The sequence below is a fragment of the Seriola lalandi genome, unplaced genomic scaffold (assembly GCF_002814215.2).
Source record: "Seriola lalandi dorsalis isolate HSWRI2012SDOR001 ecotype SW California unplaced genomic scaffold, Sedor1 jcf7180002052274, whole genome shotgun sequence".
Classification (NCBI taxonomy): domain Eukaryota; kingdom Metazoa; phylum Chordata; class Actinopteri; order Carangiformes; family Carangidae; genus Seriola; species Seriola lalandi.
The window spans coordinates 3,768,964-3,794,262 of NW_019522827.1; the positions used below are offsets into that span (position 1 = coordinate 3,768,964).

At 40.7% G+C, this 25,299-nt stretch overlaps 2 protein-coding genes across 2 annotated transcripts; both read right to left on the reverse strand.

Annotated features, from left to right (window-relative positions):
- Positions 1–429: 429 nt before the first annotated feature.
- On the reverse strand, positions 430–16,058 carry ticrr (TopBP1-interacting, checkpoint, and replication regulator). The gene is made up of 21 exons (XM_023400346.2): positions 14,992–16,058; positions 14,236–14,473; positions 13,608–13,840; positions 12,064–12,298; positions 11,207–11,345; positions 10,907–11,034; positions 10,587–10,790; positions 10,300–10,445; positions 9,850–9,950; positions 9,505–9,598; positions 9,101–9,183; positions 8,465–8,695; positions 8,116–8,203; positions 7,823–7,895; positions 7,157–7,288; positions 6,854–6,944; positions 6,673–6,731; positions 5,939–6,216; positions 3,298–5,524; positions 2,753–2,881; positions 430–1,740 (listed from the first exon to the last, which is right to left on the reverse strand). The coding sequence occupies exons 1-21, from the start codon at positions 15,661–15,663 to the stop codon at positions 1,625–1,627; spliced, it is 5,697 nt and encodes a 1,898-aa protein (XP_023256114.1). The 5' UTR covers positions 15,664–16,058; the 3' UTR covers positions 430–1,624.
- Positions 16,059–22,230: 6,172 nt separating this feature from the next.
- On the reverse strand, positions 22,231–23,878 carry cunh11orf96 (chromosome unknown C11orf96 homolog). The gene has a single exon (XM_023400205.2). It carries the CDS (start codon positions 23,487–23,489, stop codon positions 23,109–23,111), a length of 381 nt encoding a protein of 126 aa, XP_023255973.1. The 5' UTR covers positions 23,490–23,878; the 3' UTR covers positions 22,231–23,108.
- Positions 23,879–25,299: the final 1,421 nt, after the last annotated feature.

The window sequence follows — 25,299 nt, forward strand, 5'->3', positions numbered from 1 at the left end:
AAATGGGAAAGAGTATGTAATATGTGTGACTGTGGCTCATGCAGGCTTCTCTGTGCAAAAAGGGAATTAATGAGGGATGAACCTGGTGGCAGCAGCTTCATGCTGTGGGGAAGGTCCTGGAAGTGCAGTCAACACAATCCTTCATTAACGGTGGGATTTGAAGGTTGCTGTCCAGTCAAGATGCAATATCACGATATCTACTGTGATTGAAAAAGCCTTCAAAAAAGCACAAGTGTTACTAATAACTTGGCTCCATTGTATTCTAGTGTCATAGTAAGCCAGGAAAGTGCATTACAGCGCCAGGACCCTGAAACCAAATAAGCTAAATGCAATTCAGCTATGATTAATTAATTTAAAATTTTTTTTAAAAGGTAACATTTAAAAATGTCTTTCATGAATGAGGCCATTGTTGTCCACCATAGGTAGAATAACCCTCAGTAGCACTGTATACACCAAAATGAGAAGCTCTTACCCATTTCAGGAGTAAGCTGGAAAAGAGAACCTGCTCTTGGTAACACTGGCATACAAACACAGCACACGTGAGAGGTGTGTCACCTTATCTGGCTTTACAGCAAACAACTGGTGCCTGATGCCAAGCTAATCTGTTGAATTATGAACAAGGATATATAAATAATTAAGACGCCAAACGACAAGCAGTTCTGATGAAAAAAATGTAATTAAATTCTTGATCAGGTCATAATGAGGATAATAAAATTTGGGTTATCATCACCTATTAAACTGTGATTTCCAATGTGTAACATTATGGTACTGAAAACACATGAAGGGTTTTATAGTTTTAGAGCACTGACCTTCAGACAGGTGGGTAATTACAACGTGGAAGCATCAGACTTCCTTTAACTTGCTAGCAGTGGATACATTGGATCTGTATAAGTCACACTCAAAGAGAAGAGAGAGTGCACAGCAGTCAGCTGTTCCAGTTTGTATTACTCTAGGGTTTTCTACTCAAAAACAAGTATGAATTGTGACAAAGCAAGGACAGAATAAAAAAAAAAAATCATTTTCAATAACTTCATTAAGAAAATGGATATTTAATTACATAAAACTTTGGCAACATATAACATATTTACAACATGAGAGCTTCCCTTTTACTTAAAAGAAATTTTATCACAAGAACAAACATACTAATAAATACACATTAATATTTCTTTCAACAAATTTAAGATCTGACTTGATTGTAAAATGGTCGATAAAATTTTGGAAAAACAATGATGACATATAATCACCATTTTCCAAGGCTTTAGCTACATAAGACCCATGCAGGAAACATGGCATACTTGGAATGATAAAATCATAAATAGGAACATTAAGTCCAATTTTAACTGCTTGGAAGAACGGCACAGCTTTTCAACCTACTTCTAATCTTATAAAGTCCTGATTAAAAGAAAAGCCACCGCTAAGAACAGAAAATGTCAGGGTCAAAAGTGTTGGAGGAAGAGACTGAAAGGGACATTCATTCATCCACAAAGCCTTTCAAGTGGTGCTCCAAAGACATCTTTCAGATCTGCCATCAAAGGCACCCCTGACAAATATGGGTAAGAAGGGCTCACAGCTTTAGAATAAAACACAGAATGGACAATCTTTGCTTGCCCAATGGTTTCGTGGATCAGGGAAGCAGTCTCTTCCTGCTGAAGGTCTTCCCTGTGTTTGAGCGTCTCATCGGCTGGCTGAAGGGTGAGACGTCTGCTCCATCGACTTCTCTCCTCCCTGATGCAACCTCATCTACAGATTCAGAAAATAATGTGGATTGTTAGTTAAGGGAAATGACAAATATCAGAAGGGTTTTTAACTTGCTTGGTTAAAAAAAATACTAGAGGGAAGTAGAGCTCTGATCTATTTGCCCATCTAGGCAAGGAGAAAATACACTACATTGTCAAAAGGTACAGACACAAAACCATGACAATCAAATTCATGTAATTAAAATCTTACTCCAAAAGCATGGGCATTAATCTGCTGCTTTAACAGCCTCCATCTTCAGATTTTGGAATCTAGCAGCAGTCATGTTGAAAAGGGAAAATGCTGCCACAAGGTAGGAAGCACTTAATAGTCTGATATACTATTTTATGTCAGCGCAATAAGCTTTACCCTTGAACCTATGATTCTAACCTAAACCATGAAAACCAGTCCCATGCAAAAAGTATTTAAAAGTATGTGGACAGTACTGTGTCCTTCACTTGATTTCATCAGTTTCAGACATCCACCAGCCAGTTTCCCTGCTCTGGTATGAATTATTATTATTAACTTGTTATTTATGTTGTTTTATACAGTATTAGCCAAACACAATGTAATTTCTGCTGTGCACTTATCCTTGTGTATAGTCTGAATGACAAAGTTAATCTTGAATCTTGTAAATATAAATGCAAAGACCTGATCAATATTTGACTTTACAAACTGCAAGTATATTCACATTCAGGACAACAGGGTTTAACATTAAATAGGATTATGAGCTTCTAAACAAATGGTGATAGAAAAAAATAAAGCAGGTCTTTACTGAAGTATTTACAAATATTACTGACTCTTGCACCTTTCTATTAGATAGAATTAGATTGTCAGACAACATTAACTTAGATTGAGTTGATTAGTGATATCCCATGTAGTAAAACATATACATAAATCCATTAAGGAGGTTTCAATTCTGGATTTTATGATGCAAGGGTAGCTTTTGTTTACATCTGGATAATGGATTGTGCCCACCTGGCAAAAATAAAAACAGAACAAGCAGTGCACATCTCACCTTTAAAATTTGGAGTTCTCTTACTAGCAGAGCCCGTTTTGCCCTTGAACAACAATGGAGAGTGAGTGAGGGCCAAAATCCCGCTCGCTGTCACTGGCTTTGTCACCTTTGAGCTGGGAGGAGTCGCTACTGAAAAATGTAGAAAATAGCAGTGACAAGATAAAAGGTTTTATTCTGTAAATCCATGCATTGATTTCAGAAGAAAGTGTCAAAAACAGAAATCACTGAAGCTTTGCAAACTGTTTGAAAATGCCAAGATACTATATACAAAATTAGTCCAATATTTGATTAATCAACTGTCACAAAGTTAAATTATAAAAAAATTAGACAATAAATTTCATTTCAGTCACTTATGAAGGAAAGCTAGGAAACATGTACTGGTCAGAGCTTTACATTTGTGTACATTCTCCTACTTTCGTATTTCACACAAAATATTTGGTCAGAATAAAGAATACATTTTAAGTCAACACTGTTTCTTAATTGCAACCCCAGTACTTTAATTTTGAAACAATGTTTTGTTACAGAACGTGTCACCCATAACTTACCTGACTTAACATCTCCATTTGCAGAAGGCCAGATGATTTCTTCATCAGCTGTCTGAGGTTCAGCGCAGTCAGCCTGCTGAGCCAGCTTCTCCATCCAGTACAAGTCTTCCAGAGGAGAGAGCGGAGATGCATCTGCAGGGGACTGTTTGGAGGTCAAGGACAATATTACAGCTTTGTTGTTTGAGGGCTCATCAATGTCGTCAATGTCCTGTAATCTGCTAACCCCAAGCTCAGCTTCCTCCAGCAACTCCTCGAGCAGTGGCTCCCCCTTCAGGCCACGATCTTTGCCTCCAACCACTCCAACCTGAACTCTCTTCCTGCGGGGCCAGCTGTTGAGGTTGTCTGGAGCCACCTTCCCTGCACTCTGAGGTGAAGGAGTCAGGGGAATGATCTCTGGATTTAGCTTTGGAGACATTGTTCCCCCAGGATGGCGAGTAGGAGTATAGGACTGGCAGATGTACGTTTGGACACTTCCACCTTTCCCAGGTGTGCTCTTGGCTGGGGTTACATGAGCACAAATAGATGGCGAGACACATCCAGGATCTCTATGTTTAGAGAACAAAGCCAAGGGGCTTTCCAGCTGAGATGGTTTCACACCAACTAAAGAGCTCTGAGCACCTGATCGAGGACCTCCTTCTGAGGCCAAATCGCCTGCATTCATGGAATCTGTGCGTTTGAATTTGAGCTTAGGAAGTCCCGATGTTTGCATTTCCATCTCTACTTGGTAAGTCAGAGAATTTGGAGTACTTGTGCCTTTTTGTCGACTTGTTCTTGTGGGGCCTCTAGGAGTTGAAAATCGAGGGGAATCATTTCCGTAGCCCAAACGAGCAGCAGCCTCCCTCTGTTGGCGGTCAGGGGTCTGCCTGAAGCCATAGCTACGCCCGGGTGTACCTTGGTGCGGCAGACATGGTTTAGGAGAGACTGTGTTCAACAGAAAGTCTTCATCAGACTTTGAAGGCTTTCGTGAAAAGCTAATGTTCATCTTGAGACCGCCACTAAACTGGGTCTTTACAACTTCTGCAGCTACAATGTCCATGCTATCATCATCTGTGGTGGCAGAGTTACAATGTGAAGAGTCAAACTGCTGTGGATCTGTATGGGAACTAGAGTCAGTTTCAGAGGACTGGGAAGGTTCAGCCTGTACTTCTGTTGTACCCGACTGCATGTTCTTTTCCACAAGGTCACAGTAGTTCTCAGCAGACTTTGTGCTTTGTTTGGAGGGAACATTATCACTAGCCTGGGATCTTAGGTTATGTCTGGTGGTTCTTGCCCCTTGACCAGACCTTGCTCTTGTTAGGGACTTTGCTGGAGACTTTGCTGAAGTATTTGATCCTTCTGAAACAGTACTACCTCCTACTGGTGTAAAGGCTGGCCTACGTGGGGATGCAATATTTGAACTTTTGCTAGGAGTTCGCCCAGAGCGAGTAATCATTTTGTGAGTAGGACTAGGGGTCTTGGTTTGAGTTCTAGTGTTGGGTTTAGGGGAGAGGTGGTGGTCTAGAGGTGATGTGGATTCTGGAGGAGGCATTTCCATTATACCAACAGTGTCTGTTTTTTCAGGTGTTTTCATCCTGTTGAGTTTTTCAGAGGACCTTTGATTTCTTTCCTGTGTCAAAATAACACTACTTGCATTTTCAGCAACTCTTACTAGGCTTAATTGACAAGTCTTTTCTGGGGTCTTGAAAATGTCTCTTTTAGTGTTTGTGCTTTTGACAGGACTGCTGAACTTGTTGGGCGTTTTCCCCAGTCTTGGAGAACTGTGGGATGCAACACAAGGCGACTCTGGCACCTTGAAAGTGGCGCTGTTCTCCACTACTCTAAATTTGCGTGGAGATGGAGACCATGTGACGCTCTTTTTGGGAGTCTTGGAAATTGGGCTACTGAGCAGATGTAATCCAGAAGATGAACTGCATTCAACCAAGGCCTTGACTGGAGTCCTGAGAATACCCTTCAGCGGGCTCCTCACTGGGCTTTCCTTAGTAGGTGTCTCTACAACAAGAGTCCTTCTGGCTGGCGATCTGAAAGGACTGCCCCTCAGAGCCATACCAAGCTCATGAGAACTACCACCTGCAGGGCTCTCTGCAACAGAGAAAACACACATCCTGGATGAAGGTGGAGTTTTGGGGGTTCCTTGGGTTCGAGGGGTCCTCGGTGTCTTGGGAGTTGTGTTTCCAAGAATGGCCCTCCCACGTTTACTGGATGACTTTGTTGGTGTTTTATTTGGGCTCTAAGGGAAAAAAACAAAGTATTTGAATTTGACTCACATTTGATATAAATGCACAATATTAGAATTTATCCTTGTCCCCTATGAACTTTTTTAGCTTGAAAAATCACTGGACTCAGTAAAGGGGACAATTCAGCATATTAGGATGTTGAGAGGATGAATGGAACGGATGAATGAACGTGGCTATTAAATGAATGGCTCCACAGATCTGTTGAACCAGCAATGCTACAAAACTTCTATTTGAAAATATTCAATATTCCTGGGACACATGAAGGTAAATTATGTTGTGACAGTGATAGATGTCTTTGTCAATTCTCATTCTACACTAATCTGTGAAGAAAATAAAAAAGCCTTTAGGTGCAGGTACTAATGCATGTGATATTTTTAGTGACCTAAATTATTAAATAGAGAACTTACCTCAAAGACACTGGAGTCTGTGGACAGCCGTGATCTGGTGGCTCTGGTTGCACCAGACTGGTCAGATGAATGACCGGGGGAATCAGCAGCCCCGAAAAGAAGACGCATGGGGGACCGAACTGTTTTTACGTTAACTCCACTAATTTTACCATCACTGGGAGTAAGCTGGGAGGCAGATAGAGCCCTGTCCAGGTTGCGGGAGCGAGGTTGAGAATTTGAGTAGAAGGTGTTTGAGTGTCCTCTGGCAAACTTCTTAATCCTGGGGCTCCTTCTTAGGTCTGATACAAAACCAAAGCACAAAAAGACGACAAAATAACCAGCATGTATTTAACACACTTACAGATTCTTGAAATGATGTCAAATGATTCCTTTTGTTTCAAAAAGAAGTATTCATTTCCAATATAACAATAACCAATGTCAAAAAAAAAAAAAATTAAAAATTAAATTTTATTTCCATATGAAACATATTTATTGAAGCGAGACTAGTTTTATAAATAAAGTGAGGTATTTTATTCAATACCTAAAGCTTCATGTAGAGGCAAATTTATCAAATTGTAGATTGGATTTAATTTTTGTACCAATAGATTCCTATTATGTTTATTTCTCATCCTTTTCAACACCCACTATTGTTGCGTACTTTAACACAGGATAAATACAGATTATAGTAATTCCTACATTCACAAATATATATTTAGAATTGAAAAAGGAATAAATATTGTAATATTATCAAATACCTTCTGCAGGTTTTACTGGTGACTCTTCCACAATACACTCCTCAGTTGGGACAGATCTCCTGAAAAAGAAATAGTAAAGAAGACAGTAAACACTTTTAGTTACAGTAATTAGCAACTACATGTGATGTTTGGGTCAAAAAATTATTGTCCAAAAGGAAAACTGTCGATAATTCAAACATACCTTCCCATTTTCTGCCGGTATAGGAGGCGGCTGGACACTTGCTTGTGGAGGGGCGTTTCACACACTTTCTTTGTTAGAAGTTTGTGTCTCTCTGAAAAGGAAGAATTTCCTGTTAGAAGTTTTCTAATTAGGGCAATTCAAATGGCTTTTTTTTGCTGTCAGTCCAGCGGGGAATATCTGAACAAGTTGCTGGATAAAATATTGAAAACAAAGATTATTTGGGAGATTTTATACATCCTGTTGATTAATCAAAAGTTACAACAGAATTTCTTTCAATTAATCTGCCATACTGTATCAGTTTACCTTCAGATTCATGAGATCTCTTGCGTTTCAGTCCTTCCACAGCGGACACAGACTGGCTCCTCGGCAGCTTGGCTTTCTTTGAGGGTGAAACAATCTCCTGGTTGAACAGGTTTCTTCTCACCTTGGTCACCTCTGTGGACAATCAGAACATGATCTGTATTTAAGACTGTAATGTCAACATGGTGGTGCCTACTGCCTATTTCATAACTAATTAACAATATCATTAATGTGATACTGCTCCCAAAATATAACTTTGGAGTATGAAACAATCTCCTCCTTGTCAGCTTGAAAGGACGACATAAGGAGTTTGTAGTTTGCTTGACTGGGGTCAGCTTGAATTCAGTCAGGTACAGTGCCTCGTCCTCTTCAAAGGTGGTATATTTACCACATTCTACCCTATCTAAGAATAATTACAAGGTACTGCGTAAACTAGCGGACAGCATAGGAGTGAATTATTCTGTAGAGGTTTCTGACTTACCTGATTAAATTTTTGATAAAATTGGAAGTACAAGTTTTCCCTCGTCACTGCTTTTCATTAAGCAGAAAACTACAAACTTTTTACATTCAAACCTACAGAGGTTCAGTTTTATATTCAAAAGACTGAGATCAAGAAGATTGTTGGGTGGCATGTTTAGTGCTGATAGTTGAATGTGAAACAGAACATACCTTGTGTTTCTTGTTTCTGAGGTTGTGGTTCTGTGACCGGTTTCTCCAAAGCAACACACGCCTTTGACTTGGACTAATGAAAATATAAAAAAAGGCAGGTAAGATCACCTGGAGAGGAGAGCTAAAATAACTATGAAACATATGTCTTGATGGTGATGGTCTTCACACAGGACAACACAGTAAGCATTTGAGTAAGCAGTAACCCAGCAATTAGAGATCCTATGAAAATATTTAAAAGTTTCATAATAATCCAACAGAGATATGAATGGTGATTAATTGTGTGGCCATCTTACAGCTCTTGTAGTCTTTTTGGGAATCTCTATTTGGCGAAGACTCTGAGATGATTCCGTCATACTGCGATGACGAGTCAGCATCCCACTCCTGAGAACAAAAAAATAAAAACTTGAATTCTGAACATGTATATTACAAAACATGTACGTCATACAGCTCAGACAACTGCTTCTAAAACTTAAATTACTGTAATTCCATTCCAGTGACAAAGTGCAAGAGCATCTTCATCATGTTTACTTAAACGACTCCTCTTTATTGTTTTATCTAAGATTTTTTCTTTAATTCCATGCCATTTCTGATTTGCCACGACCAAACAGTGTCTTTCCAGGAAAAAATGCAGTCCCCCCTCACCTCCTCTTGCTGGCTGAGCGATTTCGCAGGTCCTGCAGGCGATCTTTGCCATCCAAAACCAGACTGTGTGTGGAGAGTGGAGGGGAGGAGGCGGAAGGAGAAACGCTGTCCTTGGCAAATGACTCATCGCTGAAGAAGTCAGCAGGCAGAACAGCCACCAAAGCCTCAGGGAGCTGGGTGCCCAGACTGTTGTAGATGTCTGCAAGCACCCTGGGTACAGCGGTCAGGAACCTGCCATGATGTAGAAATGCTATTGTTAGAATCTTACAATTATAGATGAGAAATATTTGGCTCTTTCAGAATCACTATTTTCCATTACAATTCAACATCGATGCACGATGGACCAAGTTGGTATTTTTTATATTTAAAAAAAAAAAAAAAAAAAAAAAAAAAAAGAGATCTAAGACAATCAAGCAGTAAAAGTGATTTGGCCAAATAAGTACAGGAAACTGTAAATCAGGAATTTGTAATTAACTATATTATAACTCTGTCTGTGGCCTGTCAGTTGGCTCCTACAATTCTTATCAACTATGGCTTCCACATTGTCTTTTACTTCGACATTGTTTGTCTTCAAAGTAATTGCCTTCTTCTGGGGGATACAAAAAAAATATAATTCCTGCGCCCCCACACACTTACCCTGGGAGAACCTCGTCTTGAAGGAACCTAGCCAAGCAAACTGGGTCTTTTGTTAGGGAGATTATCCTGAGCATTTCAGCCACCTGAGAAACAGGAGAGGTTTGAATTTGCCAGTGGCATTAAGGACATAAAATGGTTTCAAGCTGTTAATAAAAGTATATTTAATGTTGAAATAATTCAATACAATCTGAAATCTATTAGCAAGTAGTGATAGGGAATACATCATCTTTATCAGCATCTCTATCAGAAAAGCACCTATTTTTTCATCAGTGGCTTACAAAAGAATGGCAGCGCAAACGTACAAAAACTGCATGCTCTGTTGCCACAATTACTTTCTTGACCTTTGCCATTACATAAAATCAAATTAAAATGTACCAGAAAGTACTCAATAGTGAGTATCTTACCTCCTCTGCCATCTGATCAGCATCCAGTGAGTCAGACTGCTTTGAGGAAGAAAGTCTGCACAACTCCAGCCTCAACACCGCCTGAAGCTGGCACCTAGAGGAGACAACCGGTGTTACTGATGCTGAAATAAAACTGACTCATACATAAAACGACTTAAGAATAAAATAACTTTTTGAACCTGCATTTATCAAGAAAGAAGAGATTTTATCAGCAATTACCACAAACAGACACACACAAAGTACAGATTTCTCACACAGGGCAGACAGTATAACCACAGCCAGGGGTTTAAGGAGCTGGTCAGTAAGGTGAGTTTTGCACATTTTACTGGGTTAGATAAAACTCACTCTCTGACTTTGCTATCAACATCAGCACCCATGCCATAGAGCTGTCGGATTGATTTGCTGGTCTTAAGGAGATGCTGCTGGACAAACAGGGAGGACTTCACCTATAAAGAAGACAGAAAAATTTAGGCATGCAAATTAATCACAGTCCAACTGCTGAACTGGGTTATCATGTATTTCATATGATGCATTGAATGCTTTCATTATCCTGATAAACGTTTCTGCATCTTATAAACACCTTCTTGTTTTTCCCTACAGTGGGCATGTAAATTTGACAGGATTTCAAACCTTTATTAACATTAATATTTATTGACAACTGAAATCACAATGCATGACTGTCCACAATTGTGCAGCACTACCAATTAAACACTCAATTAATCCACAATCAAACAATAAAAAAAGTCTGTTTCAAAGATAAAAGTGAGTCAGGTCAGACTGCAGAATGTGTCTCACCTCTGGATGTGATTCTGCCACAAAGAAAGTTTTCACAGCAAACAGGAGCTGCTGGACAGCAGTGATGACAGACAAGTCTCTCTCTGCCAGAGTCTTCTCGTAACTGGACTTCAGGTGGGACAGGAGCTCTGCCTCACTGATGAAACCTGGGCAAAGGGAGGAGATTCATTAACATATTTTGGTTTAACACTTCAGGAAATACACATTTGCTTTCTTGCAGAGAAAGAAACTTATGCTATAGCAGGGTGATATCTGAACAGAATGGTAACGTTCTGACAGACACTCACTGATAGTGTTTGCTCCCCCAGATTTGTTCCTGTCACTTGACCGTCTCTTCCCCGGTCGGTCTGGCCCCCTGCCATCTGCCCCCAGCTGCTCGGCCTCCGCCTGGTTCTTCTGGGCTTTCACGTTCAGCCGTGCCACATTCAGCATCTGCAGGGAGCGGCTCATGGTCTTCATCTTCTGTTTCACTGGTGTGCGCTGGGCACCACCTGGAGATCAAAAACGGGAAATGTTACACAGAAAAATAATATTTGCTGAGATGTTGAGATCTTCACAAAGCTGGAAGCTGAAAGTATACATAAAATTTGATTTGTAGCTCTCATACGTTTTTTGCCCCTCTTGTTGTTTGTTCCCTGAGACGTCTGGTACAGTTCAGCCAGACCACTGATCAGCTCCTGCTGTAGGACAGACGACGACTCCTCCTCTCTCTGCTCTGGCACTGCATGCAGCAATCTGTACAACAGAGTAAAACATCAGAAACATGTGTCACTTTTTTGTGGTGGGGTTGAGTTTGTTGTAAGTTGCTTTTAATTATTATTATTGTGTGTAAAGCTGTGTATAACTCTGGCTTCAAAAAGGTGCTATAATTATTAATATAAAAGTTTTGAAATCAGAATCCACTTACCTCATTGACTCCATTAAATGAGAGCTCACTCCAGACTGGTCTGACTGAGGGAACCAAGTTTCCAACACACCTGTTGTCAGTGGGCAATGGCTGACTTCCTGCTGAGCCCACTCAGGAACCACATGACCCTTTAGCTTTTCTGAGGAGTAAACAAATACAAAGAAATTGTTGAACACAAAAATGAAAATTAAAAACTGTTACACATGCTACACATTTAACACAGTTCACTTCCTTTAAAGGACCAGTGTGTAGGATTTATGGGGGAATCTATTGGCAGAAATGGAATATAATATTCATAATTATGTTTTCATTAGTGTATAATCACCTGAAACTAAGAACCAATGTGTTTTCATTAGCTTCAATTGAGCCCTTCATATCTAAAGCCTATCTACACAGGGAATGTATCATCTTCCACTGAGCCTGCCATGTTTCTACAAAAGCCCAGAGCGGTCAAACCACACACAGGCTCTAAAGTGAGCCTTACATGTTTTTGCATTACATCAAGGCCACCGTAGGTTCTCCTACACACTTGGAAAGGGAGGGGTGAGAGGAGGGGTATTGGTTGGGTGCAATCTGCAACCTCGCTGTGAAAATAAAACCTCCTTGGCAGAGGTAACCATCTTGATAAGTATCCCTTAGATTGTTTTTTGAAGTGTTCTGATCAAGATGCCATACTAAGTGGGAAGGAGTTGAAGAATCTACTTGACAATGTTCACTGGTGGAAAACAGTGACTCAGTTTCAAGCTTATCCTAAAACTAGTTTTCCCAATATATACATACAAGCAATAAATCTGCAATAGCCAATATCTGATAATACATTGACCTGAGCGATTTATCGGCCTAAATCTAATCCTTACCATTGAGATGGTCATTGTCTTCCTCCATGATGTCATACACTACTCCAAGAACACTGCTCACAACATCTGGCAGGTCAGCTGAAGTATCAGCTGTTGCAGGGGCAATAGTTTCAATGGTCAGGAGCGGGTCATGTCCAGTGATTCCAGGCTGAAGAATGGTGAGTAGAGCTGTAGAGTGTGACCAGGGGGAGAGGACAGCCGAGCACACCAGGCCGCTGTCATTCACCTCAGCAAGCTGGGGAACAAAGTGAATAAGTGAGAAAATTGAATCAGTAAACTCACACAGCAAAGAAGGAGATTTCAAAGTAGCACACCTTTGTAAATCATGCCGCTGTCTGATGGCTGGTTCATGTTCTAACTAGCCAATAGCCTTTGCCAACGCCAGCACGATATTTGCAATTACGGAGCACAGGAAATGGATAGACAGAACATGCCACTTAGTTCAGTTTCATAGCCTGCTTGCTTTTCATCGTTGTAAATAGAACTTTCTGGCCAAATTCCATTTCCCCCAAAGTAGCAACAGACAGAAGGGAAACGACAGAAAAGTGAGGGTCAACAAAAGAGAGAGAGATGCAAGCCAGAAACAGCTGTTTCTATGTACCTTGCCCTGCTGATTTTGAGTGATTATTGTGAATACTCCGATTATTAAATGTAAATAAATATTTTTTGTGATGACGATTTACATTACGATAACATAGCACATTAAAATTAAATGTATTTGTTATTCTGTTGTGGCCGAAACTTTGTATTGTCAAACTCAATTGCAGCACAACACAACAAAATAACAGTTAACAGTTATATTTTTATTCTTTGGATTTACCGAAGGGTGGTGGTTAAGTGGTTTACAACGTGTTTCAACCAAAAAGTGCCTGTAACTTTAAGTTCCAGGTACATTTCTTCAGGACCTAAAAGGTTCCTGTGGCCCATTGTTGTCTGCGTTTTCACTGCAGCCTAAAGTCCCAGGAAGATTATGCAAAATTATTACTTGACATTACATTATTCACTGCACTTTGAGGACATAACATGAACGGAAATACAGGACAAATTGCGTCCCGTATATATTCATTACAGGACGCAGCATTTTATTTTCAATTAATGGCAGTACCGTATGATACGTGATGGGTGGAAACCCTAGCCACTCCGGTTGTTGTGGTTCTTTAATTTTTTGAAGTCCTGTTTCAGTTTTTTCACCTTCTCTCGGGCCTGTTTCGCAGTATGGAAAATGTTGAGCTTGCTCACTCCCTGCGAACGTTTAAACATCGCCGGTGAAATAAAATGCAGCAAGTACTCCACCAGTCAGAAATGTTCACCACGGTAGACCACACCCCCATGAACCTTCGGAAAGTACTACCCCCCAACCAGGGACTTTTTTGGGGGTCTATCAATTCGCCCAGAACTAAATTTAGACCCTGGTTCTTGTGGTGGAAATGCACATAGTTCCTCAAAAGGTTCCTGGTATCTGGGGAAAGTTCCTGCGGTGGAAACGCGGCTAAAGCCTTAACCTGTCTTGCGTAAAACAGGACTGCTGTTTTTGGATATCTCACCATGTGCAGAGCTTGAGCAGACAGTTCCATGAGGAGATGCTGGAAGGTAGCAGCTCCCTGGTCACTGCTGCTGGAGCACTGAAGCACCCACGACTCTGTGGAGGCCTGTGTCAGCGATGAGGCATCCCAGCCCTGCAGCACTCCTTTCAGACACACTTCCACAGACTCTGGGAGAAGCCTCTGTCTGCAAGACACTGGCTCAACCATGACATCACAGCTCTGTGCCACATCACCTGTTAGGGTGAAGAATAGCAGAAAACACATGAATAATGGCATTTAATTTTCAGCTTTATGTTACATGCTTAATTTCCTGTGGTGCTTTATCATTTCATATCACTTCCACCATTGCATTTGGTTTGTGTTCAGATACTGCAGCATTTATAATCTTGATTTGTTTCACACATTGTTATACAGCCCTGGGTTCCTGTTTCCTCTTCACCTTCATGTTCATTTGTTTTATGCCATGTGTTTCAACGAGGCAGATAAATATTCACAAATAAAGTAAAATCTCAAGACAGTGAGGATGTACAGTATATTGACTAATAGTAAACCACAGACCACAGCTGCACTGTTTCACAGATGTTTGAGTTGTAATATGACGTTAAGAGTTCAGGTCCATGTTACCAACCTTGCTCCCACCGCAGAATACCCCCTATGACAGGAAAAGCCAGGCGGTAGAGCCTTTCAGAGGACAGCAGGTATCCAATGCTGGACTTGAATGCAAACGCCTCTGGCTTGAAGCCTGAGTCTGGCTCCCGACTGCAGCAGAGGTTCAGCAGTGCAACTAAAGGGATCACTCTGCCACCCATATGAGCCAGGACCTCGGACAGCTTGTCAGATCCAAGGCAGTCCTCACACCTCATCATCTGCAAGACAAATGGTTGGAGTTGCTTATATCAAGTAATAGGATTTAAACAGCTACTTTGGCAGGAAGGTATCTGATAGAAATGCTTAGATGGTTACAGCCATTCTAAAATCCACGCTGACTAGTCACATAGTAAAGAATCTGAGTTAAGTTTGGGTTAATGACTTGAATGTGAAGCTGTTTAATCACATGAGAAGTGCCACAGGAGAAGTAAATTTACTTTTTAGACACTTATCTTGGATTTAGCAAATGGCCAATTTTCAGGGTTTTTATGTTCTTCTCTGACTACACTGGTTATAGAAAATAAAAACTGACTGTACATAGCTGCTTAATTGATATATCCATACTAATGATTGTGTTCTTAAAACCATAATCAACCACTTTTAGGTTAGATTGAATATTTTCTTTTGATAATGGTAACAATATTCCCAAAACATTGTCAGCTGGTTGTTGAAGTATAGAGTCGTAGTCATGAATATTGAAATACTTCATTATTGTCCAGCTGTCTGCTGTACTCACCTGGTCGTGGGATCTACTGTCAATCCAGTGCAACACAACCTGTCGCTGCAGCAACATGTCGTGGAGACCCCTGGATATGATGTGGTCTGTCACATCTGAAGGCAGGTCATGGTTTTCCAGAGAGAGATAGTCCACAAGTTGTTTCCTGGACCGTGGACACTTCGAGGCAATAAACACCACATTCCTCCCGTTGCTTGAAATATCATCCTCCTGTGAAACATTAGGCTTTCCAGCTCGGCTCGACTTCCTGGGCCTCAGGGAAAGTTTAGTGGGAGAGGTGATGTCTGGTCTGTCCCATTGGAAGTCCAGCAGGGTTTCTTTGAGTGAGTTTTGAACTGAAGCAGACTTGCTGGATTGCTGCTTCTGCTGATAATGGCAAGGTTTATCCTTAACGTCAAATTTGGCTTCAAACTCTTGTTCAAAGTCCTCAAAAGTTTTGTGCCGAAGCTCCTTGAAGTCCGATCCCCTCGATATGAGGCTATTACGGCCAGTCTTAGACTGAAAAAACTTATAACCCCAGCGCACTTTGTCAAATCCGTATTTGTAACCGAAATGCAGAAGAATTTGTAATATTCCTCGTTTCACTAAACGACTCCTGACATTCAGCTGATCGCTTGAATCACGATCTCCATAATCAACATCGATAACAAAAACCAAGTTGTGTAAAGCCATACCGTCAATTGCAGCGTCTCCAAAGACAGCGAGTGGCTCCAGAGCACCTTGACTCAACGATAAGCCATGAAAACAGGGCAGCCTCGATCTAACGTATTCAACTCCACTGTCACTACATTAATACATTTAGTCAAACGGGTTGTTCATTGTGTGTGGACACAGGGACGCCATTTACATGCCAACATCAGTAAGCTAACTTCAGCTAACCGTCGAAGCTACCAACGTTCGAGTTAACGTAATTGCAAGTTAGTTTCAGTTAGTCTGACACCGGGTATTTGAAATGCCTTGGTACATACACTAGAGAAGCAACACGCCCGAGCTTATCTGATTATTATTGAAAGTTCATGTAACGTTATTCGCATACCGAGACTTCACATACGCCATTTTCTCTACCCCATCCGTCCTTAATCGTTCGCGCTCCTTCGATGAAAGCCCACCCATTCGGTGTGATTGGTTACATCCTGTACACATAATAGTTTCATTGGTCCAAAATCATGCGTAATCAAATCGACGATAATACTGAGTTTTTATTGGACAAATGCGCCTTCAATCAAATCTGAATTTAACTGTACATGTCACATGACATAAGATTGGGCAGGAATCAACGATTGACAAGTGCCTCTTACATTTAACTTTTAAAAACACTTTTATTCCAAACTGCTTTATCGCTTTCTTCTTTACTATTTCTACAGGAAAAACTAAGTACATAGTTAAATAAATTATATCCCCATATTTAGTTGTCTCTTATTTGTCTTATATGACAGAAATATATGTCAAAAAAATGAATGATTGGAAAACCTAAAAATAGTAGTAGTAGACTGTTAAAATTGAATTACATAAAAAGTAAAGACCCATAAATATACTGAGTAAAAACAAACCATGTAAGGAGCATGAAATTATACAAATATCTAACAATTATGGCTTGCATTTAAAAACTGAATTTGAACATTTTCATCTTCAAAAAAAGACACTGCTGGCCACAGTACATGTTACTAAACCACCAGGGGCGTCTAGGTAAACTAAGCTTATGATGAGACATAAGTGAAAGAATCTTATGAATGGCATTTGACATTGTAAAAATGTTGGACTGTTTTGATTTATCAACAAATGTAGTATTGTGCTTTGTTTCAGCGGCCTGCTGAAACAAAGTACAATACTACGTATGTGTGTTTAAGGAGAGAAACAAAGCTAAAAATGACCAAAGCACCCTTTTTTATGTTGGTCCCCTGATGACTATTTACTTGGTGTGCCAAGTAAAGCAGTGAGAATGAGAGCTTGGCATCCATAACCATTCTTCATCTCTCACTGCCTAAAATGGAAAAACTCTCATTCAGAGCAACAGGTCTGGGTCTATTGGATTTTCAGTGTTTCAAAGAAGGGTGCACTGAGTCTGCAGACCACAGAAAATGCTTGTATGGTGTTACAGTTGGATTTTCAGGTTGGTCTATATCAATTAACTGACCAAAACTTTGACTGCATAATTTGAGAATATATTAATACATCTGATATGTTTTTGTTGCTTATAAATGAAATCACAACATTGTACAGTGTCTGATCATGTGTATACTCCACGTGTTTTCATAATAACTAGTACTCATGTTTTCATTATAACCTTGGAAATAGCTACAACCAAAATCCTTGAAAGAGACATTATATCATCTACGTACACAGACCCAGCTTGTCTGTTTCTCAAATAGTTTAGCGGAGCACATGGACAGAGTGAATGTAGCATCTTTCTCCCTCTACCCAGGACTGGAGGGCAAACCAGAAAAAGAGTGATTTCAGGAAGGAGAACACTGGGAGAGGAGGTATGTGGGTCACCTTCTGTTTTGCATCCGTAATCACCTCTTTTCTACAGCACCAGGGGGAGATGAAGAGCTTAGAAAAAGCTTTGAAATAGAGAGAGAGATCAAAGAAGCATGCTGAATGTTCTAGACTCTGCCTTCCGAGTCCCACCAGACTCCCCATAAGTCATGAGACCAGGATGTAGGTCAGGGATGCTCTCAGGAGCTTGCAGCTCTTAAGACAACATACACAGTCGTGTACACTTATGGACATAATGCTTTCCTTAGCCCCTTACCCTAACCATCATAACTAAATACCCTAACACTAACCCTAACTTGATTCTAACCTCAACCCTAAAAAATCTTAACCCTCATACAGCCCGTCAAAGTTTGTCGACACGAGACAGAATGTCCTCAATTTGAACTAAATCCATCCACACAAACATTGAAAGATATATGCATGCATACACAAACAAGTATCCGTAAAAGCCCCCAAATACTGTTAGTTATGTTCAGGTCACTCAGTGACTAATCTTTGTCAGGGGTCAAAGTTCATGCGTAACATAACTGAAAAAAGAGTTGACCATAGTGAGTATTGCATGGGGAATAACCGAAACAAAGTAAAAAAAGTGACACATCTCAACAACCACTGCATGGATTGGCATGAAAGGTAGTACTCCTCTTGCTCCACAGACAATGAATCCTAATGGCACTAACATTTAGCAAATCCAATACTTAAGTTTATATCAGAACACCCCTGAAACTATTATTTGATCGTAACATTAGCATATTAATGGCCTTAGTTCATTGCATACCGTAATGGACACTAACAAATTACCATTATACACCCATTGCTATAATTGCTACAAATAGATGAATCAAAATGCAATTAGGGCGAGTTTGCGGATGGGAGTTCTGAGACGGAAACAGTGCAAACGCACAATAGCACCAACAAGCTGCTTACCATAATGTTCTGTGGGTGGAATCACTGAGCAGATGCTTTCAACTTGGCAGAGAGGTCACTTGTTCCAAAGCAAATATTGTACCAGATATTATTCATGCTGCATGTATGAGTAGCCTTGCCAACATCTAAATTAATTCTTTTTCACGTCATTGAAGTGGAACAGTCTTCATTCACTGCTATCTTGAAAACCTTTTCTGATCCTTCTGACCATAAAAATGCCCCTACAGACCAGTTGCCTGGATTTTGTTTGTATTACAAACAACTGCAGATGACTGGACCATTTTGGGGACATTTTCTACTTGTTTTTAGTACATTTCTGTGCCAGGAATAATAAGAACAGGGTAAAACTAGATCTCCATTACAAAATAAAATGAAACAATTATTAACTAAAATACTCATAACAAGTTGCTCATGCAAGAACAGGATATTTTTTCACATGAAAGCAAGCGACTTATACAACTGTTTATTTGTTTAGGCTACACTGACATTTTGTACATGCATTAGCTGTCTCTATCTTGAAGCCCGCTTTATCAAAGTGCTCTGTGATTCATTACATAAGACAATTTCCACCCACTGTGTTGTGACCTCAAACAAAGTGTGGGATGGTAAATCCATCGTTGTGAGGAATCTAACTGTTTGTTGTTCACTCACAAAGGTCTTCTAGGTCCCTCTTTTATATGTTATTCTTCAAATAGACCCGTACTTGTGCTCACACACTGCGAGAGGACTAAATCAAATTTAGTAAAACACATTTCTATTATATTTCCCTGTATTTTCTGTCTTGTATGTCCATATTAGAACATTTTATTTTGTCTTTTCTACTTACTGATTATGCAGAGTTCCTCTTTAAGTTTCTTTACTTAAAGTATACTGCAGCACTTTTCACTGTAAATGTGCAGTATTTAATGGCATCACCTGCAAAGTATTTTTTAACAGTTTCTTACTGTATTTTAGATTTACAGTGTATTACTAGAAATACATCTGTAGTTTTTTACTGTATTCTTGTAAATTTACAACACAATACTAGTCACAGGTTTGTCAGAAAGTTCCTGTATATTTGCAGTATGTAATTGTATTTGAATCTACAGTATGTATCTTGTACTTAATGAAATTCAAAGAATGTTATTTTACATACACATTCAAAGTCCTGGTGATAAAAACAAACAAAAAGGAAGTCATTAAAAGCAGAACTCTGAAACAAATGATGCATATTTGAAAAGAGGAGCAGGCAGGTATTTTACTTAAAGGGCGGAACATTTTACATTAATTACATTAAAATAAAGCATCAAATGTGCAAAATTCAGTTTGCAATGTAGAAATATTTCTTAATACTGGGAGGACCCACTTGTACATCCTACAGGGTTATGCAGTTTACTTTCTGCCAAGTTTTAAACTCTTCACAAATAAAAGATAAGGACTAATGTGTTTGAAATGCTCAGTAGGAAGCATTTGTGTCTGTTTGCTGTTATTGCCATGTCTCATCCTGTCTGGCTTGTCAGACACCAGCTTACACGCTGTCATTACTGTAGTGCACTTAAAGCAGTCGTGTCACCTTTCAAACATCTTGCCATCCCGCCTACAATGAGGGGCAAAAAAAAAACATAGGCACTTTACAAGATTCTGTATTTCCAGCATCAGCTCACCGTCAGTCAGTCTTCAGCTTTCAGGTGATGTTGCCTGTTAGCCGGACAAACACAGCATCCGTACAGTTTGTTCCATCTGCTACAGGTTCTGTCTAACAGATGATTTTTGTCTGCTGCCAGGTTGTTCACAAACATGCGTCGCAGGGTGGAGTGACCCCTCTTTTTTTTCTCCTCTGCCCCGGATTACTTGCTGATTTTCAGATTTAACAAATGTCTTTTAGGGCTCAATTAGCTCTGGTGTCTAGCACAGATCTTGGAAGGGGCGAATAATTAACCAGAAAAGACCTAATGTGGCAAAACTTTGTTGCCCAGGTACCAGGCTTTAAACTTATGTTGCGCAAGGAGTGTATTGTTAGTCCTCACAGAATCGTCAGACTCTTCACAAATGTAAGAATCAGTCATCATGTCCAAATTTGGGTTGTAATCAGTCTTTACACCCCGCCTTTCCAGTTTTAAGAAAACTAAGCGTCTGTCATGCATTCCAATGAGACTGTGAAACTAATTAGGGAGGAAGTGTCCTCATATGAAAGATTTGGTGGAGAAGAAAATAGATTAATTTCAGTGATGCTCACACTCCCTAATCTCCTCTGCAAGATAAAAACTAGGTTGCTGGAGAAAGAGGGCAGAAAGTGGAGGCATCAATCCATCACCCCTGCTCATGACGACAAATGTGTTTCGCTTATCTTTCTCTCTGTCTCTCACAACTGTCCCAAACTTCTTTAACAAACTCTCTATGACGCAAACACTGCCGCACTTACGTTGTACCACATAAAAACAGACAGTAATTCTGTTGTGGATGTGGGTAAGTGCGACAGCTCTACAAGCACTAGACAAACAATGACTAATATGTGTGTTTGTGGTTTGTGTCACAGATGAGGAGAGAGGTATGGAGTTCTTGCATGTGCTACCAGCTGGTTTTTGTCCGTCCTCCCTATTGGCTGGAAGACAAGAAGTGGCTGTTGTTAAAAAGAAGAAGGGCAGTTGTGCTTTGTTTCATGTCAGATGCAGCAGCACGTTGAGGGTGGTCACAGTGTGCAGGTTCATGATGATCTGCTTTGGTGGTTGTAGCAAATGTCATCTCACATGCACTAAAAGAGAGAGACAGAGAGCATCTATTACTGCAAAAATATTAAAATATCCAACTTCACAGGATTTGGTTTCTCTGAGTGTTTACCTGAAATCTGCTAAATTTTCACTCAGAAAACAGTCAGTCACTGACCTGTTGTTGACCTCCAGAGAGAAGCCTGAGAGAGGAGATGTAAAACTACATTGTGACGTGTAAAATGTGGGACCTTTTTAATAACACGAAAACTATAGAATAAGATCAGCCTTCTATATGAGTGGTCTCCCACTGGTGCTGTCCCTTTCTGTCTCCCAAAAACTGATCTCCAATCTGTATCCCTCTGTGATTACATCTCCTCACAGCACACAGATCACAGTCCAACAACCCCATCATACCTCTGGAGAGAACATCCCTCTCATCTTGCAGATTTACTTAATCAGATTCTATTTTTACGGGGGTCCCATGCAACCTAAACAGGTTCTCGACTAAAGCCCCTGCAGGATTGTCTGGAAGTCATGCATCACGTTTCACTTGTCACACAGTGGATTAAGAAAGGAGGTTATTAGCAACAGGAGGGATGGCTGCGGCGGCTCTCAGCGAGGCACCAGAGGGGCTCTTCTCTCAGCAGGCTTCTGGTTGTTGTGGCTGAGTTGGCTGATGAAAACCCGGCATTACTGAAAGTGCGTCACCAGCCCGGCAAACATGCAGCAGACACAGGGTCAAAGTATGAAGTGTTTACATACGGGTCAGACATCAGTTTATCTCAACAATAACACTGGAGATGGACAGCCGGCAAAGGCTAGAGCACACACCACTTCCCTCCATCTCATAACTTCCTCTTTTGTGTAAGCCTGATTTTGTCATAAGCTTTTCTGTTCCGTCATACATCAACATTTTATGATCAATAACGTTTTTCAGATTCACTACCTTTGTGTTGACACTTATTGACCTTTGCACCTCTTGTCATAGTTTATATGTTTTAGTATCTATCTTTTTCACTGTAGCTCACTCAATTTATAATGCACAGCTCATTTTCAACTAAAGAAATTGTGTCTACACATCCCAAGTAGAAATTAAACAATTAAAATGAAAGTAGAAAATGATGACTCAAAATATTTGAAAATATTTATTAAAGTACATATCACAAACATTGCAACATTTATATTTATAAAGTAAAACAAATATAAAGTATAAAGGTTATGATTTTCTTTGAAAGTCAAGGTAAATTTAGAAGTCAGGTAGAGCAATAAAATCTCATGTCTACAACTCCACTTGGTTATGAACAGAATAAGAGAATAAATAAAGACATTTAGAAAGAATTTTTTTTTTGCTCAGGAATTGAAGCAAGAGCAGAGATTTCATTCATCGTGAAGCTGGAAAACAACTCTCGACAAAGCTTTGTCTGCTGCTTCAGTGACAGCCAGGTCACTTTCGATGCACAGTACATTGCTTAGGCATACTATTTACAGTGTGCTAAGTCACAATACTAACATTTTTTAACAGTCCTTTCTATGGCGACTGGTCAAGTAGAAAAATCTGAGTTGAAACAAAAATACCTATACAACTTTAAAATGGAAAAATATCGACCATCTTTTAAGTTTTTCTCATAGACATCTACAGTAGAAAAGGAATACATGTGAAGAGTGGTGTGTTCAACACTGTGTCATCTGCTACCTTCACACTCGTCATATCTATACAACAGTATAATCATCCTGTGGCATTGGTAGAAATCTTTACAGATATGCATCAAGTGCATCCTTGAACTATATACTGTATATTGATATGTTAGTGTACATTAAATGCAGACTTTTGTATGACAGCAGCAGCTCACACACACACACATACACACGCACACACACACACACACACACACACACACAGGCAGGCTGGCAGACAGGCCAGTTTGGTTCAGTTCATTTGGCCTCCATTTGAAGCGGCGTCAAGGCGAAGCAAGGAATATGGGTTCAAGGAGGAGGACACGTCCCAGCACCTCACTGGGTGGAGTCGGAGTCACTGGAGTCCAGGCTGGCCTGTGTGGGTGCTGGGGTGCAGCTGTGATGGGCGCCCGGTGGGCAGTGGAGGGTCTGCGTGCTCCGCCGCAGGTTCTCCAGGGACTGAAGGAAGGAGCGACGTGCCCTCTCCTCCTCCAGCGGCGAGGAACCTTCTTCTTCTACCTCTGCAATCTCAGCAAAGGTGACAGGTTGTGTTTTGAAGCGAGCCTCACGAGGTCGGCGTGAGCGGCTCTTCCCCCTTGCTGGGGCCTTGGGGACAGGCAGCTGCTGGGGGAACTCCTCCATGGCTGAGGCCATAAGGTGAGCCGGCAGGACGTGAAAGCCAGAGGCCTCCATAACCATCTGACGCACAGCAGCCATTTGTAGAAGCCAAGAAGGGTACGAAATTAAATCTACTTCAAATCAAATGTGACACCAGGTGTAGAAACTGCTGGAAGGAGGCAGTCAACTGCTTAGAGACAGTCTCAGACTCGTCTTTCCCTGTTCTCTCTGGTGCCTTGTCCTATTTGAAGAAAAGTCTGTCAGTCTCTCAGGAGCAACAAAGCAAGTGTCTGTCCAAAGTCAAGCCAAACAAACTCCTCCAAGTCCAGGCACACTGAAGATGACCAGTCTTAAAGAAAGAAGTGCTTTGAAGCTGCTCTTCACTCCTCACTGTGAGTGCTTCTGTTTCAGCTCCGCTGAGGTCTCTCTTCGCGCTGGCTGTTTCTCGATGTGTGCATGTGAATCTCTGTCTGCTAATGCCACTAGCAGCTCCAGCACTCTCTTTTATAGCAGCTCACTACCCACTCCCTCTCTCCCTCTCTCTCTCTCCCTCTACTCCCTATGCCTGCCAGGGCCCTCCCACTCCCCTCCTTTCCTCTCAGTCATGGTTCCGGCCTCCAGAGCAGTCAGCCAGTCAGTCACCCCCTCAAAATAAACATATGAGAAGAGAGTATCTGTGTGTGCGTGTATGAATGTATGTGTGTTTGTGTGCTGGGTGTGAGGGCTTTGACGGATTTGTAGTGGGGCAGAGATATGTAGAGACAGAAGCAGAGAAAGACAGTCGAGACAGAAAAGGAGACGGTAACATGAAGCGTGCCGAGACAGAGAGAACGACTGGAAGAGAGAGGAGGGGAAGACAGAGAGGAGAATTAGGGCAGTTCTCCAAATCAAAGTCAAGGTTGAAACTCAACTCGCACTCAAATGCTCTTACATGTTTTATCCCAGAATGCTGGAGAGTCAGCGTTGTGCAAAGTGCTGTTGATATGTCAAGAAATGATTATAGAAAAGCTTACATTTACTTTTCTTTAAGAGAATTGCTGATTAAACTCTGTGGCAAGTTTGGAACCAGCAGGTTGTGACATTTTATTTTCATATTGCATTACATTAAAAAAGATGTTCATTACCTCCACCTAGGAGGTTATGTTTTCAACTGTGTGTTTATTTCTCAGCAGGATTATGCAAAATGTACTGAACCTATGGGCACTGAACTTGGTGGAGGGATTGGGGCAGATCAGGATCATTTACAACAAATTCTATTTTTTTTCCTGAAGTCTAGTGTATGGGGATAAACCTCTAGCAAGTTTAAATTGAAAAGGATTGAAAAAAATACATTTCAATATGCAACTAGTGTAGTTACTATATGGTTTTGTTTTCATTATTATAATTTTTTTTACTTTTTCCTTTCTTTCCTCCACTAAACTTTTTGTGCAGCCAAAAATACTGGAGAAAACCTCTCAAAATTGACAAATTGGTTGCAAATTCCACCCACTACTCAGGCACAAAATACTAAACTGATTGTCCAATAGGTGGTGCGATAATAATGGCCTACAGAGGATTTTTGGTTTGTTAGCTGTGCCTGCCCTTCCGGTTGCCTCACAGTGTGCCACTCTGTTGCTGCATTGGAAGGAGCCTACGAAATGGGAAAGCCTAGTTGTACTGCTGTGATGCAATAGGTCTTCAAATGCAGCCTCCAAAGGATGCGGCCCCTGGATTGGGACACATCTGACATCTAAGAAAATATATAGTGAGGCAATTTTTTCAGTAAAGCTTTTTCTTGAGGAAGTAAAAAAGAAAACAGGTTGCCAGTCGTGTTAAAATGTTTCAGCACTGAGGACAGCATGTGGCACCCCTGCACATTGACTGGTGAACGTTTCAGTACCGCTGCTGATAAACAGCCACAAGCAGGTGC

Coding starts and splice junctions, on each gene's coding strand:
- ticrr (XM_023400346.2), bottom strand. CDS start 15,663: ATGGCTTTACACAACTTGGTTTTTGTTATCGATGTTGATTATGGAGAT. Junction 11,035..11,206: donor CATTTAATGGAGTCAATGAG/GTAAGTGGATTC, acceptor TCTGTTGTACAG/ATTGCTGCATGCAGTGCCAG. Junction 5,525..5,938: donor CAGACTCCAGTGTCTTTGAG/GTAAGTTCTCTA, acceptor TTTTTCCCTTAG/AGCCCAAATAAAACACCAAC.
- cunh11orf96 (XM_023400205.2), bottom strand. CDS start 23,489: ATGGCTGCTGTGCGTCAGATGGTTATGGAGGCCTCTGGCTTTCACGTC.